Raw genomic sequence first — 19,527 nt, forward strand, 5'->3', positions numbered from 1 at the left:
CAAAAAGAATGTTGCATTCTTACAACATACATGCAGAGTAAGGATAAAAAGATTCTGGAACTCTAATCTTGGTAGGAGGTTTCCTTTCTGCTGTGCACACCAGGTGCTCAGTGATGATCTTAGCGACATGCCAACCAGTACGACCACAAAACCTCAGGGCTGAAAAAAATTTTGAGTTCATCATGCACTGCACTGGCCAAATCAAAATCACCTCTTATCTGTGGCGTTTCTGCCAGACACCTCATGAGGGAACATCTCTCCTGCTTTTCTATTTCTCCAGAAAATCATAAGTCCTCTTGGGAATCGTCTGCATTTCTAGTAATATTTCTTCTCCATCAGTCTGTTGGGAAAAAAAAATAAATATTTCTTTCCTACGAAAAGTTGAGTTTGGGGAGAATCTATTCCAAAATATTCACTGCAGCCTGGGGGTTCTCAAGACATGTCAGGGTCGAGGCTGTCAAAGCCTTCTGCCCTGCTTGGCCCCCGAATCTCTGTGCTCTTTGTCCCCAAAGAGCTTGGCAGTAAGAGAGGTGACCGTGGACGCGAGGCAGCACAGGGTAATGTCAAGATTCGCAAAGGCACTTCCACAAAGCAGGCATCCCCTCCCTGCAGCCCAAACCCTCTTCTAGCAAGGAAGTTGCTCCTGAGTAACAAAAGGGAAGAACTACCATAATTTCTTACCACCCGCTATGTTCTCAGGTCACGGGTTACCTGGTCAGAAAACCTGCAGTTAGCAGTTACGGAGCCCACAGGAAATTGCCCGCTGATGGGCTTCAGTTAAAGGCAGATTTGGATTAATGGGTCAGAGCAGCACTTTATGTATAAGGTTTTGTATCACCCAATTTGCCTGGCAATTTTGGTGCGTCTCTTTCTCAAACTCCTCATTTATTTTCTTTATATCTTTACAATGAAGCTATAAGTGCACTTGCCTGCCTTCATCAGGCTCCTTTATGTCACAGTTATTTCAGGCACTTTAGTTTAGCAGGGATCCAGTTCCTTCGTGTCAGCACATCCGACGGACAAGAACAAAGAAAATGTTTTCTTGCCAAATTTAATGCCATAAAGAAGTTAAACAGAAGAAAAAAAACGCAGCTGAACCCACTTAACACAGCTGCTTCCATAAGCCCAGCGAAGAACAACTTTCAGAGCACCACGAGGCACTCGGCCATCCAGTGGTCGCAGTGCTCCAGCACGTGGGACCACTCGTTCCTCAAAGACCGTTCTCGGTTCTGGCTCTGCGAGCAAACCACACGGGGACAAAACCCCGCCTAAAACACACTCATGGCAAAGATAGGGAACAGAAGGATTCATTTGATACCCAGCATTTCCCAGGCCATGAGGTGCTGGGTGTGCACAGATCTCTTAATTTCTTGTTCTGAATTATACGGTTTTTAAATTTTCTATTCCCCTTTATTCATCTTTAGAGGGGAAAAAAAGAAAAGTCTGGTAAGTGTTTTATTTGATGTAGAAAAACAGTCATGTCACCTCCTCTGTTCCTTGCAGAAACATCTGCCCTTTAATAAAGAAGAAGCAACAGGAGGAGGGAGGGGGCAGGAAGCCAAGTAAGCAAGGAACACAACACAATGCTAAAATAGTAGAAGAAATAGATACCTTTACTATCCAACCCTTCAGGTACCTGCACAGGATAGGTCAGGTTTATCTCTCTGTAAAGGAATATGGGTAAAATGAGAAAAGAACCCACGATCGGGAAAGCATTTTAATTTAGAAGTTTACTTTCGCTCATGAGCACAGCTGTGAACCAAAATTATGCGGTCTCCATGCCGCACACGGATGACGTGGGTGACAATGTGCAGACAGTAAATATCACAAACTGTGAACTACAAACTGCCAAACCGTACTATCCGCAGGCATTTAGGAAAGGATTTTCGATTTTTCCTGGGTGCACTGTCACGATTAAGAAGTTTCTGACCACCACATAGTTTTACTTAAAGATAGAAAGAATTGCTTTCCTCCCTAACGATTGCTACTTGTCACACCACTGTCACTCTCTGCAAGAGACAGTGAGTTCTCAACCTCTTCTCGCAGCACTTTGTCTGAAAAACACAGCGCAAGCAGCTGGAGGAAGAGGACTTTTCTTATTAATATATTATGGTCTAACTGTTGTCTGTCAATTTTCAGATGCTTCCAGCTCTTGGTGCAAAATCCGTCAGGCGCGAAAGATTCAGAACGAGACGCGCCGCATCCAACTCATATGAAATAACTTTAATTTTCGTTGTTTTTATGCCTGAGGAAGGGAGAGTTCACGGCTCTCTACAGGTTGTGCCTACGGGGTTAACACAAGTGATAGATCGTGAGTCAAAGCGCAGAATTACTGATCCACATGCTGCCTTGGCTTTTCAGGAAGATAAACCTTAAAGAAACTGTTTTAAATTATAAAAAAAACATTAAGACCAAACGTGTTCAACAAAGGTCTTCTAGGCTCAGAGTCGCCTACTTGTCCTGTTTATGTGGTCCTCGAGATATGGGCTTATTCTGCAGCGTGAAAGCGCTGCTCCTGCTTCTCAAGTACGTTTCGTGTACACGTGGCTGTACATCGGTGAGTCCCAGCCCCACACCTATGGGTCCCAGGCCCCATCTACGGGTCTCAGCCCCATATCAATGCGTTACAGCCCCCATCCATGGATCCCAGCCCCACATCAATGGGTTCCAGCCCATATCTATGAGTGCCAGCCCCACACCTATGGGTCCCAGCACCACATCTATAGGTCCCAGCCCCACATCCATGGGTTCCAGCCCATATCTATGGGTCCTAGCCCCCACATCAATGGGTTCCAGCCCACAACTATGGATCCCAGCCCCACACCTATGGATACCAGGCCCCATCTATGGGTCCCAGCCTCCACCTATGGGTCCTAGCCCCACATCTATGTGTCCCAGCTCCACATCTACAGGTGACAGCCATACATCGATGGGTCTCAGCCCCCCATCTATGGGTCTCAGCCCCCATCTATGGGTCTCAGCTCCCATCTGTGGGTCCCGGCCCCACATCCGTGGGTCCCAGCTCCCATCTATGGTAGAAAATGCAGAAAAAATGGGTAAAAAACCCTTAAAAGTCAGTAAAACTTCTTGAAAATAGGTAAAAACACATTAAAAATGTGTAAAAAACCCCTTAAAATAGATAAAAAACCCTTAAAAGGGGGGGGGAATCAAAAATGGGAGAAAACTCTTCAAAAATGGGTAAAACCCCCTCAAATATCAGCAAAAAACCCTTAAAAATAGGTTGAAACCCCTCAAAAATGGGTAAGAAGTCTCAAAAACGGGTCAAAAGACAGCACAAGGAGGGGTGGAGCTTCCCAAAAACCCCCATAGAGACCCCCAAAGAGCTTTTCAGGGGGCGTGGCCACATGCCAGGGGGTGGCGCATGGGCCATGCCAGGGGCGTGGTTACTGCATGGGGGCGTGGCCAAGACCTTTAAAGCCGCGGAGCCCAGCTCTGCAGAGCAGGAAGAAGGCGCCACTGAAAATGCTTTGACACGTTGCTGCCCTTCCCCATCCCGGGGTCAGAAATGAAGCCGCCTTGTTCCCTGAGCTGCGAGGAGCTGCAGCGCTCAGCAAAGGTGTCCCCTGATGGCCCGGCATCAGCAACCTCCCTAAAGCATTTCTAAATTGTCACATGTGGGATTAAAACTTTTTAAAAGCAAAGGCTAAAACCTGAGCAGACGAGAGGCACAGGAGTCTCAGCATGAAATAAGTCTCTTTAACCAAAACACCGGGACACAGGAACATGGTTCTCTATCAGTGATGGTCTACGATTCATCACCTCAGTATAATTTTTAGTTAAACAAGAAGGAAAGAGGTTTCCTCTTTATTTCAAGGAATAAAAGATTATGTTTCTATCAGACACAGAACGGAAACACTGTGAAAAAAATCAGCAGCAAGTCAAGTCAAAAATTATGCATTAATTTTATTAGAATGCTTTGTTTCCTGAGCAAGATTTACAGAACAACATGCAGATGAATTTAATAACTTACTTCGCTGTACATCCTACACTTCTGTGACAGGTGTGCAACAAAAGCAGCAGCTGAGAAAGTTTCCAGCTTTTACCAATTTCACAATGTGACGGCATCTTCAGGAAACAGACACAGCTCCACTTTTAGTGTCGACATTAAGTTTCCACCCAGCCAAAGAGATTAAGTTCATGAGCACATTTAAAGCTCTGTGGAGTTCAACACAAGTTCTGTGTTAGAAGTTTCAGCAGAGTTTATTACATTTTTTCACAGTCTTAGACAGAAAAGTAAAAAATTAGCACAATCTCTTTTCCAACAGATGGATTGATTAAAAATGAAAAAAGAAATACCAACAGCGGGAAGACAGAACCTCAGCACAAGCAGCACGTCAGGAAAACTGTGACAGGTTCTCTCAGCCAACTGAAGGAGCCCTACGTACCTGTGCAGAAAAACTACAGCCACACGAAATGTGCGTACCCGCACATATGTCACAAAAGGCAAATAAAAATGGTGTGCAGCTGGCACTTTAATTCTACATCTTTCTGAAGATCTAAATATTTAATTGTGCATCTCTGCCTTTTAGGAAATGTCAAGTAATTCTGGACATTTAAGCAAGGAGCAGTATTCCTTTTTAAAATCCAAACGATTGACATTTTATGAAAAGTTGTGGTTTTGTTAATTTTCATGCCTTTCTGCATGAAAGAGACACTAAAAAGGTACCTCGAAAACAGACGCCTGCTCACCCAGACGTGTTATAAACAATTTAAGCAATGAAGGAACTGTGGCTTCTCCTATCACCAGTGCAGCTCTTTCACAGTGCACATCGAGTTATGAGGTTGTGCCGAAATATGACATCAATATACTCCTATGTTTGCCCAAAAAGAGAAGAAATACAGTAACATGGTGTGCAGACATGCCACTGATTTCGAGGTAACACATCAACCAGGAAATGAAGGAGAACGTTGTGTTAAAAAAGTTGATGGGAAGACACATTCCACATTTGTGTCACACACATAAAAACACCGCTTTTAGAGACTTGGAAAGTCTTGGAAGGATCCCCATTCTGCAGCCTCCAGCATGACAGAGGACATGCGTGCTGTTTTCTGTGGAAACACTAAAAATGCTGACACAGGAGAACAGGGTAAAACTGACACACACCTGAAGGGAGTCTCTGGGGAAAGAGAATTAAAACGCTTGCCTTTATCGTGCACCAAAAGACACTCAAATTCATAGACTCAGGCCATGATGCAAAGGAACATCAGGCAACATTTATCATTAAAAAAATCACGCAGAAGACATGGGTTCATTAAAATCATGCTTGTCTGGCTGAGCTGATACTCCCTCTAACCAGCCGCCCTCCTGCTTTGGACAGACGGACAGAGGGACAGCGGCGCTTCTGTGCTCCTGGTGCTGCACCACCCACCAGGTCAGTCATTGTCACAGGTGTGGTGGCCACAGCGACAGACGTCTTTTCGTGCCATGCAAGAGCCTGCGGAGGAGAACCTCAGAAGGTCATGAGCATGTCCCGCTCCTGCACGCTGGTGTAGAAGGGCCTGCTGAAGATGAAGGAGTGCAGACCCGGCTTCATCTTCTCCGCCAAAGCCATGACGATGTTGAGGTCGCCCTCTGCGGTCAGGTCAAGATCTATCTTTAAGCTACGAAGAGACTTGAAAGGTTTTTTCCCTTTCTGACTGCAAGAAAATAAAAGAGAGCGTTGTAAAAAAAAAGATCAGGGGAAGTTTCTCCAGGCCTGCCCCACCGTACGTTGTCTGTTCACTTACGTGTCGTCCTCGATGTATTTTATGAGAGTTAAGGCTTTTCTGTGAAGGACGAGCAGAAACTGTGCCAGGAAGGTTCTCCTTAGAGACAAGCCAGGCTTCAGGTGGAAGATCTGTTTAAAAAATACACCAGAAAACTAAGCAGATGTGGAAATCCAAGGATCATTTTAAAAAAAGTAGAATATAAAGAAACATTGGACACACACATAACGCAGCCTCAGTTATAGCACAGCAGGAGCATTAGCAGCAGATTGGCAGATATACTTGGTATTTTTCCTGACGTTACCAGCTGCTCAGATGCAGCTAGCAAAAATTAGGCTGTTGTACAACTCTGTTTGGATAAAATGTTATCTTCTGGTTTAAAATGATCTGAATTTAATCCAAGTCAGGTAGCTTTATCAATACTATAGTTGTGGACACTGTTGCACAGCAGTAGAAATTGTGTGTTGTAAGAAGGAGCTGTATTAATCCTAAAAACAAGATAAACATTTTTCTCTCTAGTTACACACCAAAGAATCCCAGCACTAGTATGAGAAAGAGCTACCGAGCCAACAAACTGCCTCTTCACGTTGCGTTACATGATGCTAGCGCTCAAAGTACTTTAGCTCTTTCTGAAAAAGCAACAATTACCTGATCCAGGAAAGCTTTCACTAATGTGTCTCGATGCAGGATGTCTTGAAAGACATTTCTGTGGAAAAGAGAGAAAACAAACACATGAGGGAATGCCACGAAGGGACACTTCAGGGCCCAACAGCTATGCACAGCAATACCATCACTGTTTGCAATCTGGCAGAAATTAAAAGTGATTTCAAAATTTTAGTGAATTATGATTCTGCTATTTTTGAAGCTCATACAGATTATTAAAGCAAAAGCTTCAGATTAAATGAACTAAACTAGGAAAACCATTGTGCCCTGTCAAATACACTCAGCTCTGTTATACTCCTAAATAAAACAGGCAACAAAATTAACGTAACATGGTCAGAAGCATCACTGAAAATGAGTTTTGGTAATATTTAATATAAAAAAACTATGAACAGAACTGGTAAATTCCTCCAAAATGAACACAACTACCAGAGCTGAAAGCAGCTTCTCAAAAGCAAAAAATCCTCACATACTGTGTAAGGAATTGTGTTTTTATGCTTTACTTTCCTGCCCCAAAACAAGTAACTCTGAAAGATGTGGGAGCACGTACAGGTCAGGTGTGAAGCTCTCGTCAGTGTAGATAATCCGGTCTTGAGACATTTCCTCATCTGAATTAGCTCTCCAGAACGCTGTCAGCTCAGACCTCATGTACCGCCGCTGGTTGTAGATGTGCTCGTGACACGGGGGCATCTGCTTCACCGTGTTGACATCCACGTCGATGTGCGTGGTCGGGTACGGAGCATACATCACCTGGCGGAAGGGCAACACGAAGCTTCCTGTCGCGTCCTGTTGTAGTGAAAAAAATTATTCTTCCAGTCACTTCTTAAAAAAAAAACAACAACAAAGCTATATTGGAATAAAACATTACCAAAACATCACGTCTAAACTTTAAATCTCGTTCGTTTTGATGGGTTTTGTTTGAGAGATGTGTCGGAGAAAGACTGGCACTTCAGGCTGGAATTCTGACACGCAGACAGCTACAAGGAAAGCCACGGTGCCAGAAAGGAGTCGAGGGAAGGTGACACGTTTCTTTGAACACGAATGTGGGTCCATGCGGGCACGTCACACGCACACACGTTTACTTTGAAGAATGCTCTTAAACTGTAGAAGAACAGAACTTCCCTGAATGTACTTACTTTGAGTAAACCTTGAACAAAAAGTCCCGACTCATATTTGAAGGAAGACTCACTTCTGCAGAGCCTGGAACACTTCCGCTCTGATGGTGTGAGGAACAGGCACAACGTTCTCACGATCTGCATTAAAGGAAGTTTTGAAAAACAGGAAAATGTAAGAAGCAAACTGATCTCCAAATGCATTTTCTGACTGGAAAGCATTGGGCACGTCAAATGGCGAATAAAAGAAGTTTTCACGCTTATTAACTGTGGCTAACTGCTTCAGCTAGCAACTGAGAATTTTCTTTTCTCCAGTTCTACTCCTGCTTGTGATTATTTTTACGTACCAGCACTTACTGTTCATTTGATCAGAGGTGCCAATACACACAGAGCAACGCATTCCTCCCCGCCCCAATTTTTAGAAGGCACGGCAAGCTGCTTATTTCAAAACATGGGTTTACTAAAGGTGCCTCAATTTTTTTAGAAAGACTATTACACTTCACTGCAGCAAGGAGCCCTTAAAATGCATAATATATAACATGTATAGTCTACAATTAATACACACTATATTCAGCAGGCTAATTGCTTGTATTTTTTAATCTCACATTGAAGGAATCCACACAGATACATTCCTCAGTTTATCAAAAAGAGCATCGACTTCAGGAAGCAAGATGAGGTTTTCCTCAAAGGAAGGTCTGAGTCTTACAAAATAAACCAGAACTCAATAATTACTACCTGACAATTAAAAACATAATTAGGCAGAAAAGCCTGACACACAAAAACACTCCCTATCAGAAAATGAAATTACCTGAACACACCACTTCTGCACATCACCACTGTAGAGAGGAAATTCATCTGATGAAATACATCTTCTCACAAAAAAGACAACATTTTCTTCATGATTTGTCTCTGAATATCCTAACTGAAAATTAACTTCAGTGGCTTTATTAGAAGGGACGGAATTACACCCTAATTAAACGCAAGTCAAAAGGAAATCTCTCTGAACAAAATGCTGATCCATTGCACTAAGCTAAAAAGAAATGAGCTTTAAGAAATATTTCCATGGACAGAAAACACAAGTGTATTCCTTCCAGTAATTGCTTTTTATTTATCTGAAACTAGCATTTTGGTTTAATAAAAAAAAAGCTGTATACAAAAAAAACTACTGAATAAGGAAAACATCCTAATTTGATCTTTCCTTCCCATGTTGAGCAAGCTTAAAATAAGCATCGAGAAACTCCATTTGCACCAAAATATCAGACTAAAAGCAGTAATGGTGATTGTTTCATATTGGTTTAAATTTAGTATTTCACAGCAAGCTTGACAAGAGAGTTAAAAAAAATAACAGCATGGGAAAAAAGAATTGTTTACCACAAAAATGTAATTATTTTCCTGTTGTGAAATGACAGCTTTCAAGGGAGGTGACCTTTTTTCCTGCCAAACAGAGCACAGTGATGTTGCACTCCTCCCTGCCAGGAGGCACAACTAACGCTGGTGAGTGCTTCCAGAGCTGTGTCCTGGTTTGAGCTAAAACCACTAAAAGGTCGGACTCATTTACTACTTGTTTATACACAGTATAAATTAAATTAAACACCTTCGTCTCCTTACAGTTGCCAGAATACAACTGATAAGGTAATTTTCGGGCAGAATTATCAACTGCTAGACCAACCAGGTGAAGTAAGAAAGTCAGACATCAGTATTTCTTCTCCAAACTCAAGTATGTACACAGATAAACTGTTCGAAGTAACACACTAACACTAATCAACATTTAAGTTTGGTTTATTAGAAAGGGTGTTACCTTGTTAACTTTTTCTGCACTGCTTCCTACAACGACAGAACAGCCGCAGGTCTGCAGGTGTGAGCTAATTGCACTGCAAATAAAAAACCACACAGGTCGATACATTTAATCAAAAAGTCTAGATACTCTAGAACTTCTACAGACCAGTGAAAAAAAAATCTGCACTATGTGTGAATACAGAAAAGTACACGCACGCTCTCTTACTAAAGGATGCGTTTTATGTGGTTAAATTGCTGTAATAAACATCTGTAATTGATAAGGACTAGAAGAGACAGGACTCTGAAATTCTACAAGTGGACCTGCTGCTATTTGTTTTATTAAGTATATTGAAAGGTAAATTTAAGGCCATTTGACTAGGTACAAACTCATCCTTTGGGGCAGAAACAGACGCAGAGTTTCATTTAGAAGCTACCGAGAGAGCATAACTGCTTATTTTAGAGGTTGATGTGGTTGACAGACAGGTTATTTAGTTGGACATAATTTTTATTCAATTCATGTACAAATCTGCATTTAAGACTTGGAAACTGAACCTAGACGAGCTGATCGGCCTTGCAGAAAACTTAAAACGCAGACATATGGACGTGAATGGACAACTTCTCTTCAGGATGAGACCTCCAGGGAGAAGAGCTGTCCAGAAAAGGCGGCTGACACCTCATGCTCTACCCAGTCCCTGACAGGATCTGCTCCGGCCCGCGGGGCAGTGGCAGGTACCAGGGGGCACTGGGTTCTTTCTTCTGAGGCTGTGTCCTGCTTTGGGCTAAACAGAACTAATTCTGGTCGGTGTTTTCTAGGACACTTTCCAGGTTAACAGCATGCTCTGTCAGGCAGTCTCTGCTACTGGCACTGAGAGTATTTGATGTGTACAGTTCCTACCAAGGTCTGGGACGCAGAAAGGCTCTGGCTGATATTTATTCCTATAGTGACCAAGGCCACTGCTGGCTCTGTGTGCCACGCTCGGGGGGCCGGGAAGTAGGAGGGGTCACAAGGAAGTAAAAGGTGGCACCTCCGGGGGGTAACAGACAGGCCAGGTGACCAACAAGAGTACTCCATTCCATGTACATCATATTCAGTGTAAAGCTGAGGGATCACAGGGATAAAGCCCTCTTCTGCAATGGCTGGTGTCCGAGGACTCCATCTGACCTCCTGCCTTTGATTCCATTCTACGAGCACCTGAATCCAGCTCCTGTGCCTGGTTCCTCTCTGCCGCTGCGCCCGGTGCCGCCCACTCTGCAGCACCACTGGGGATTGTATCAGGGAGGAAGTAAGGTTTGATACTGATTTTGTATAATATATGTATACAGTCGGGGTTTTTCATTATTGTTTTATTAGAGCTGTTTAGTTTTCTTTTTAAGTCTCTAAGTCGTTCTGCCTCATTCCACTTCCCTTCCCGCTTGGGGAGAGAGAGGGCTTAGAGAGCATCTGTCAGTGCTCACGGCCAGCCCAGCCTGAACCACTGACAGGTTGGGAGTCACCTGCACAGAGCCCCAGGAGCTGCCAGCTCTGGCAGGAGGCACTGGCGAAGCCTGGCCATTACCTGGGCAGCTGCAACAACCTCTCAGATACAAACAGTGGCCTGGGGAGCGCTGCAGCAAACAGAGCAGGCAGAGGGCGTGGGGCAGGGAGCGCTGGGCTCTGCCAGCTCCAGAAGTGAGTTCAGCTGGTGGTCATCACCCTCTCAGACGGAGCTGGCAGAAAGCTCTGTGCAGGGTAGAAAGGACGTGGTAATCCAGGCAGAGCTCCCAGGAGAGGATGCAGCCACCCAGCGCTTGGCTGCAGTGAGCACCAGGGCTATCCCTGGTGACAGGCAGCAGCAGCGGCAAGAGGTGCCGCAGGGTGACTGGGGTGAGGATCTGCTCACCCTCTTGGCAGAGCTGCAAGAGGAAGCGGAAAGGCTGAGGGGCATCTGGGAAAGCTCAGAAAGAATAAGCTGAAAAGATCAGGTTTGTGACCCCTGAGGAACCCCAACATACACAAGTCAATGGGATCTGATGAGATGCACCCCAGAGCCCCGAGGGAATGGGCTGATGTAGCGGCCAAGCCACTCTCCATGATATTTGGAAAGTCAGGGCAGTCAAGTGAAGTCCCTGGGGACAGGAAGAAGGGAAACATTGCACCCATTTTTAAAAAGGGTAGAAAGCACGACCCTGAGAACTACTGACCTCTCAGCTGCCCCTCTGTGACCAGGAACATCACGGAACAGATCCTCCCAGAAGCTCTGCTAAGACACGTGGAAGTGATCTGAGACAATCAGTGTGGCTTTACAGGGGCAAGGTGGCAAGTCCTGCCTGATGAACCCAGAGCCTTCCTACCATGCAGCGAGTGCATCAGTGAACAAAGGAAGAGCTATCGACGGCCTCTGTCTGGATCTCTGCAAGGTCTTTGTCACTGGCTCCCGCATCATCCTTTTCTGAAATTGGAGACAGGATTTGATGGGCGAACTGTTCATGGCTGAAGAACTGGTTGGATGGCCACATTCGGGGGGCAGTGGTCAATGGCTCAATTGTCCAGACAGAGACCAGTGACAAGTGGTGTCCCCCAGCGGTCTGTACTGGGACCAGTGCTGTCCAATATCTCCATCAATGACAGCCAGTAGGATCAAAGTATCCCCACAGGAATTTTTCAGATGACACCAAGCTGAGTGATGCAGTTCACAGCTGGAGGGAAAGGATGCCCTGCAGAGGGACCTTGACAGGCCTGAAAGGTGGGCAGGTAAAAGCCTCATGAAGTCCATCAAGGCCAAGTGTGAGGTTCTGGACCCACATCAGGGCAACCTCTGGTACCAACACAGGCTCAGGATAAGTGGACTGAAAGTTGCCCTGCAGAGAAGGACTTGGGGATACTGGTGGATGAAAAGACTACTTTGGACACGACAGGCTCAGCAAGTTTGCAGATGACATCAAGTTAGTGGTGCAGTTGACATGCCAGAGGGATGGAATGGGATGGGATGCCATCCAGAGAGACGTGGACAAGCTCAAGTGGATCGACATGAACCTCACAAGGTTCAACAAGGCCAAGTGCAAGGTCCCGCACCTGGGTCAGGAAAATCTTCATTATCAGTACAGGCTGGGGGATGAAGCAATAAAGAGCAGTCCTGTAGAAAAGGACTTGAGGACACTGGTGGACAAAAAGCTGGACATGAGCCGACAATGCAGACTCACAGCCCAGAGTGCTGGGCTGCATCAAGGCAGTGTGGGCAGCAGGGTGAGAGGGGTGACTCTGCCCCTCTGCTCTGCTCTGGTGAGACCCCCCTGCAGTGCCATGCCAAGCTGTGGAGCCCCCAACACAGGAAAGACACAGATCTGTTGGAGCGGGTCCAGAGGAGGATACAAAAATGATCAGAGGGTTGGAGCAGCTCTCCTAGGAGGACAGGCTGAGAGCATTGGGGTTGTTCAGCCTGGTGGAGAGAAGGCTCTGGGGACACTTTACTGTGGCCTTTAAATACTTAAAGGGGCCTATAAGAAAGACAAAGACAGACTTCTGAGCAAGGCTGGTAGTGATATGGCAAGGGGTAACGAATTTAAAGAGTGTAGATTCCAGCTAGATATCAGGAACATAACTTCTACAAGGAGGGTGGTGAAACACTGGAACAGGTTGCCAGGGAGGTGATAGAAGCCTCATCCCTGGAAATTAATTCAAGGTCAGGCTGAAGAGGGCTTTGAGCAACCTGATCTGGTTGAAGATGTCCCTGCTCACTGCAGGGGGTTGGACTAGATGGCCTTTAGAGGCCCCTTCCAATCCAAACCAGTCCACGGTTCTCAATATCTGCCCAATAAAACTCCACCTGTCCTGAGAATAGCTCATCATGGTAGGACCAATGGCTCTGGCTGTTTACAATAACTCCTTCCAGGATATCCAGTTACTTCCCAAATTCTCTGTGCAACTAAATACTACACTATCACAAAGAATTAGTTGATTTAACACGTGAATTTCTGTAGTACGGAGAGCATGTGATGCTGTATAAATGGCACCAAGCACTACTTAAATGAACACAGTTTCAGAACATCCAGAGATGATAATAAACTCAAATCTATGAAATAGACTTTCCCACAAGAAGAGAGTAAGTTGCTCCTGAGTGCAACTATTTCCATTTATACATTTAGAACAGGGAGAAAAAGAGAAATACCCAATTTAATCAAAAGCGTTCTCCATGCCATACTATCAAGGATTCTTATTCATAGTTTATGGAGAAAATATAACCCAGATCTTTTTGGCTTTTCATAAAAATGCAAGTATTTGACTTATATCCTCATAAAATTAAACGTAAATATCCAAGAAAAATTGTATTTTATAGGAATTCTATTATCAGGCAAACGAGTCTGTAACAATCATCTACAGAAATACAGATATCGGCCTGGAGTCATTCTTCTAAAAAGACATCTACAGCATTTTATAGAAAAAAAATCTTCCCGCCATTCTCATGCACATACATATATATAAGTGCATGTATGTATATATGCACACGCAACTGTAAAACACTTTAGTATACATCAGAAATGAAATTCATACTTGAGGAGAAAGCCTTCGTGACAACTATCCCCAATGTCATCATCGTTTAGCACTGTGTCACTTATCTGAAAGGCAAGTAAATACAAACAAAGGTCAGACAAACATCTGCAACACCTTCCAATTAATTGAGTTTTGTTTTTAATGATATCTGGCAACTGTTTAGGAATTATTTAAGGTAGGCTGCAAAAATGCCCCAAAAAGTGCAATTTTACAAAGACTCTGATTTCAGCCAAAGCATTCTGGGAATGAGAAAGTCCCTCAATTATTAAACATTTGCCACCAGTCAGAAGTCAGACTCCTCCCAGTGATTTTTTCCTATAACCTTGTCCAGAATGCTTTGAAATTTGTGCATGTGAGATCACTTGTGCTTCTTTAAACCATGCTGAAAGCCATTTACCTCCCTGTTCATTCTAATTTGCACCAAACAGCATTTCCACCCCATTCTTAAAAATGGTCTCACCCCGTACAGTCAAGTTTATGAAGTGCTGACCACAAAGTCACTGCCAATGCTGTATTTACTGAAACGACCATTGGGAGAACCTGGTGTGAAACAACTGAAGTGAACAAGAATTTGTGACAACTGTGGGGTTTTGTCTGTCAAAGGGGGCACTGAACCAGAGTGCCAAAGCCCCTTTTTTTATTCAGAATGCAAAGAACACATGGACTTACATCTATTTCTTCTGGAACGCTGTGTGATTTCATAGATGAAAGGAGTTCCATTACAGGAATTACTTCTCCTGTCAGCATGGGAATGATGCTCTGGCCCTGCACAACAAATAAAATGCATGAAGCAAAAGCACATTTTGCAGCATTAGAAGTCACTACAAACAGGAACTTGCAATATCACGTGCAAAGTATCTGTAACTTCCTATTGTTTGGAAGTGTGGTATGAGTGGAAATTGATGTGTTGATGTCTGGAGCTTTGTCTATTAATAATTATAAACAAGAAACACACATTTTGCTTCTCAGCATGTCTAAAATATATTTCTGGGCTCCTATACTAATTTTCATGATCAGTATGACTGGCCTAGAAAAGAAGTATTTGGAGTGATATAACCCGATTATACCACACTATGTGCAACTACTCTTGAGCATTCCAGATCCAAGTCTGATGTTGTAACAAAGGAAGGAAAACAAAATCAGGCATAGGAGTTATTAACACACAAAATTACTTACTTATCTATCACAAGAAACTACACCCACAATTTCATATTTACATTTTCAGAAACGAAATTCTTTACACAGTCTAGCCCACCAGGTTTCCAACCACATTCCACCACAACAGACTCCATGTGTCTCTGTGACTCGAAAAGGTGACAACCTAGTGAGAAACCATCCTTGGCAGGGGCTGAGCACGAATCTATGGAAGGTACTACCTTTACAGAGCTCCAAGTTCAAGTACACGACTTTCCTTTTCTGAAAGGTAATATTCTTCATAGATTTCCACTTTACCCATAAAAGGATGACACATAATTCCTTTCAACTTCTTCACAGCTTCCTATCTTCAGACACTTTGCCTCCTTTGCAGGGCAGGTCATCGGCCACTTCAAAGCATCTTCCTGGATCCCAAAAATTCAGCAGCACCGACTTCCACAGTCGCCAGACGCAGGTAAAGAGTCCTGTGACGGCAGTGTGGCCTACACATCAGTCAGATGGCCCTTACCTGATCCTCCACTCTCTCTGCGCCTTCCAAGACAATCTTCTGGAGATGTTCTTGCCTCTCCTGAGCAAGAGAAGCAGTGAAACGTCAACGCTCTGGCACCGGTTTACACACGTACGCACACAACAGTCAAAGGGAAGTTTCTTCCCTGTGGAGTCACGCTTCTGAGATTCAAATTGTGACGTTCAAGCCTTTTTTCGTTTTAGAGAGCTGACATCAGCGGGAAGCGATGTCATTTCAAACAGACCAACGCTCCCTGCTCTCGCCCCATCAAACCTCTCACGCGCCTGGGCAGGAGCAGCAGGAAAGGGAGGGTGTGATGGCAATGACAAAACATTCAGTTTCTTCATTACAGATCAGGAAAATGCCAAATGATCAGGTCATGGTGCATAATTCCTTTATGGATGGATTTTTATTTTCAAATGGACAACATACAGACTGATGGTTCTTGACGTAAAAAGAGAAAAATGAGAAATCCAGAATAAGAAAAATCACTTGTATGGGGAGGGTTGGAAAAACAGGACTTTTTTTTTTTCCTCTTTCTCCCGCGTCTTCAGACACTGAAAATTCTTCAAACATTGTTTTATGATCAAGTACAGGATATATGAAAACTCGAAATACACAAAATACAATGTACCAGAGACTGGACAAAGTTCTCAAAACAGACTCGTAAGCAGCAGAGGAGTAAACTGCATTTGAAATGCAACGTACAACAGAATCAAGTTGTTATCCACAAAGAGAATTCAGCATCCATTGCTGGAACAATCAGTACAATACACAAAAAAATGAAGATGCTGCAAGAATTAATGATATCTTTTGTGAGATGCTGACAGGTTTTTGCATTTTTATTGATGATTCATCAGCTTCCTGTGAATGAACTACTCAAAGCTGATCGAGTGGGAAAAGAGTTTAATATAACTTTTTTTGAGCAGATGAATAGGGAACACGCTACAGCCCTAAAACAGGAATAAAACTTGTCTAAGTATCTAAAAGAAGCATCTGTGGGGAAAAAAAATGGAATGAGGCGGATTCCTTCGGGGCACCTTCATTCCTGAATTTAGTGTCAGTGAAGTGAGACATCCTTGACAACGAGGGTCTTTGGCTTTACAAGAAGTCAGTCGTCATGAGGAAAAGGCTGAACAAATGGTGTAACACTTCCTTTAAACACTTCTTCGAAATTATTTTCTTTAGAACTATAACTGCTGAAAACCAAACACCTCAAATATAAAGCTGAAGCAAGAGGTTTCCAGTTCCACAGCGACGACTTGCTTGGAGCTGATTCTCTGCCTCTGACAAGCTCAGCACTGCTCTGTGTTTCTCCTTGTCCTTCAGCTCAGGCCTCTAAAATCTAGCAGGAGCTCCTGTCTGGCTCTACACAGAGCTCACGACAGCTGGAATTTCAGAACAGACACACAGCTTCTTTCAGATACAAGTTTGTGTTCTGTGGTAGCCACGGTTGCTGAACCACCTCAACAAGTAACCTACAGACCGAGTCTGTTTTAACTCAGTGTTACCATTCTGCAACTTGTGCCTAAATTCTCTTTCAAAGCAGTTTTTTCTCTTCCAGGCAACGCTGCAGAAATATGCAGGAATCTTTGATCTTCCTCCAAAAAAATAAATAGAAGACAATAAATGACTAATTCAGAAACTATCCCTGTCTTAACCAGCTCAGTTCTAATTTCTGAGAAAATCAGAAGAAAACATTTTCTTCACTTGAAGGCTATTTTAACCACGGAAACATATCAACATGGACCAATGTCGAAAAAGAGAGAAGACGTACTACAGTTAATAATGATGGAAAATTCTGACTTGACCACTTGCATTACAGGTTGGTGCAGAGGACACTAAATGACAGAGAAGCAAGGTCATTGAGAACACGAAACACCATTCGCTTATGTCAAAAGTGCAAACATCTAGCGTGCTTTTAGAGGATGAGGAATGAAACAGTTGTGTTTCTAATATATTGAAAACCAACTTTATATCCTATTCTCCCTCTGAAAAACAAATCCCAGAAGCATCATGGGTCCGTGTGATGGGAAACACTGCCAGCCACCACCAGGCCACACAACAAAAATCAACAGAGTCTGTGTAGCAAAAACGAAATGAACTCCATGGAAATTAACATCGGCTCATTATTTCTGGCATCTTAATTCTTTCAGATAAGAGCACTCAAAAGGAAGTTCACAGCGTGTCGACCAGAAGTCTCAAAACAGAAGAGGAACAAAAGACTTTTGTCAGACAAACACATACCAGCCACACATGTCACAGCTGACACGCAACCTGCTGCTCTAGGACAAGCTGCACCCCATGGAGAGGACAGAGATTTTAATTTTTATTATTAGAATACTATTTGTTTTAAATAAAAACACATACCAATTTTCACTTATTATGGAAACATGCATCATCTACCCAAAGTTAGGAGTTGCAATTCTTCAGAAAAATTTAGCATGCTTTCCTTTCTGAATTTCAAAAGTGTTAATATTTAGATGAAAGTGGAGGTATTTTTGTGGTTCTGCCACTAGTTTTACACAATTAAACACTTGCCAGACATTTCGTTGATATCCTTTTTTAAAAAAATAAAACTGTAACAACATTAATTGCATTTAGTTGCCTTTTCTGGACCTCAGCAGAGAAATCAGCTTCAATACACTAATTACTGCTGTTCATAGCAACAATTTATATCAAATTCGTAGAAATGAAAAATTGTACAGGATATGTACTTCACCTAGAGAGCCTACTGGAGGTTACATCACATTAACAGACAAACCACAGAACCAAAAAGCTCGAGTTTGCTGACACACTGATAGCTTTTAACCCCCCAAACTGTACAATGACAGAGAGGCCAGCCTCCTCTGAGTTCCTGTGTTGGGACTGCTACAGAGCAGGTGTCACAGAAGCTTAATTCTTGCTTTTGCTCAAGAGAACTTGGATGACTGCTTTTAGTAATTAGCAATAAACCTACCTTGTGCATCCATATTCTTCCCTTCCTTATGATGTGTGTCAGCCTGTCCACGCACACTCTGTGAAGCGGGAGGTAGAAGCCAAGTTCGCTTTGTGGCAGTATAATGGACAGTCCGTACGTGCTTCGGTCTCCGTTCCAGTTCCCATCAAAGATTAATGACACAATGATCACCCTTTTTTCTGCCAAGACGAAGAACTTCACATCTATGGCACCGCTTTCTGCGTTCCGAAGTATTTCTCCGTTCAGGGTGTGGTTAGCAAGAAAAGTGATTTCACCGTCACTGAGAAGCACCTGCTCCGTCTTTGGGGCCCAGATATGTCGCACTCGGGGGCCAAGAATGTTGTCCCAGTAAGCGAAAGTGGCAGCTAATAAAGGCGACTCGCCGTTCAAAGAGATCTCTGTTTTAGCAACTGCAGGAGACGGCGGTGGACAAAGAGCTGACATGCCTGCTTCCTCTCTTGTGCGGAACTTGAAATGCTTACATTACCTAAAAAAAAGTTAAAGCAGGGAAAACCCACAAAAATTAGACCAGCACTCATTACCATCTTGTTTCCAAATAGGGCAACCTAACTACTGCACCCAAGATTTCATTGTAGACTTCATTCAAGAAGGAAGCATGCTTGTGTACCTTCCACAAAACGAAACAGCACGCTTGAGAACCATGAGTCAGTCAGACCTCACACAGCCCTGACTCACTGCACAGGGATGGCGAGCCCGCACAACACCCAACTCGTGTCAGAAAACCATAAACACATCCTTTCCGCCCTGGTGACAAGCAGGGTGCGGCAATACGGGACAAATGCTCAGTGCTTTACAGAAGGTATTGGCGCAAAAACTCTCCACAGTGCACAGACCCAAATTAACAAACAGCTCCCCCAGCAGCTTCCGACAACTCCACGGCTTCCCCGTCCCGATGGGGCTGCAGAAGATCACAGCAAGTCTCACCTCCCCTAAAAGCTAAGCCGGAGTCACGTCAAGGAGAAAAGTCCTAGGAAAAAATTCAGCCCAGGGTGGGGACTCCAGAAGCTGAAGCACGTTTATGCAGAGGAAACCTCTCCGTGAGCAGAGCTCAGCTTCCCCTTTGTGCAGTTTTACCCCGGGG

The 19,527-nt window shown here is 43.8% G+C and overlaps 1 protein-coding gene across 1 annotated transcript; it reads right to left on the reverse strand.

Annotated features, from left to right (window-relative positions):
* Positions 1 to 5,471: 5,471 nt before the first annotated feature.
* LOC104278241 (chromosome unknown open reading frame, human C9orf72) lies at positions 5,472 to 18,908 on the reverse strand. The gene is made up of 10 exons (XM_009875156.1): positions 18,426 to 18,908; positions 15,467 to 15,526; positions 14,473 to 14,568; positions 13,804 to 13,868; positions 9,298 to 9,370; positions 7,524 to 7,640; positions 6,938 to 7,173; positions 6,376 to 6,433; positions 5,749 to 5,858; positions 5,472 to 5,658 (listed from the first exon to the last, which is right to left on the reverse strand). Exons 1-10 carry the CDS (start codon positions 18,867 to 18,869, stop codon positions 5,472 to 5,474), a joined length of 1,446 nt encoding a protein of 481 aa, XP_009873458.1. The 5' UTR covers positions 18,870 to 18,908.
* Between the last annotated feature and the right edge of the window lie 619 nt (positions 18,909 to 19,527).

This window comes from Apaloderma vittatum, unplaced genomic scaffold, assembly GCF_000703405.1.
Source record: "Apaloderma vittatum isolate BGI_N311 unplaced genomic scaffold, ASM70340v1 scaffold16118, whole genome shotgun sequence".
NCBI classification, from domain to species: Eukaryota; Metazoa; Chordata; class Aves; order Trogoniformes; family Trogonidae; genus Apaloderma; species Apaloderma vittatum.

Coding starts and splice junctions, on each gene's coding strand:
- LOC104278241 (XM_009875156.1), bottom strand. CDS start 18,869: ATGTCAGCTCTTTGTCCACCGCCGTCTCCTGCAGTTGCTAAAACAGAG. Junction 14,569..15,466: donor CAGAGAGAGTGGAGGATCAG/GTAAGGGCCATC, acceptor TTTGTTGTGCAG/GGCCAGAGCATCATTCCCAT. Junction 7,174..7,523: donor TTGTTCAAGGTTTACTCAAA/GTAAGTACATTC, acceptor TCACTACAACAG/GACGCGACAGGAAGCTTCGT.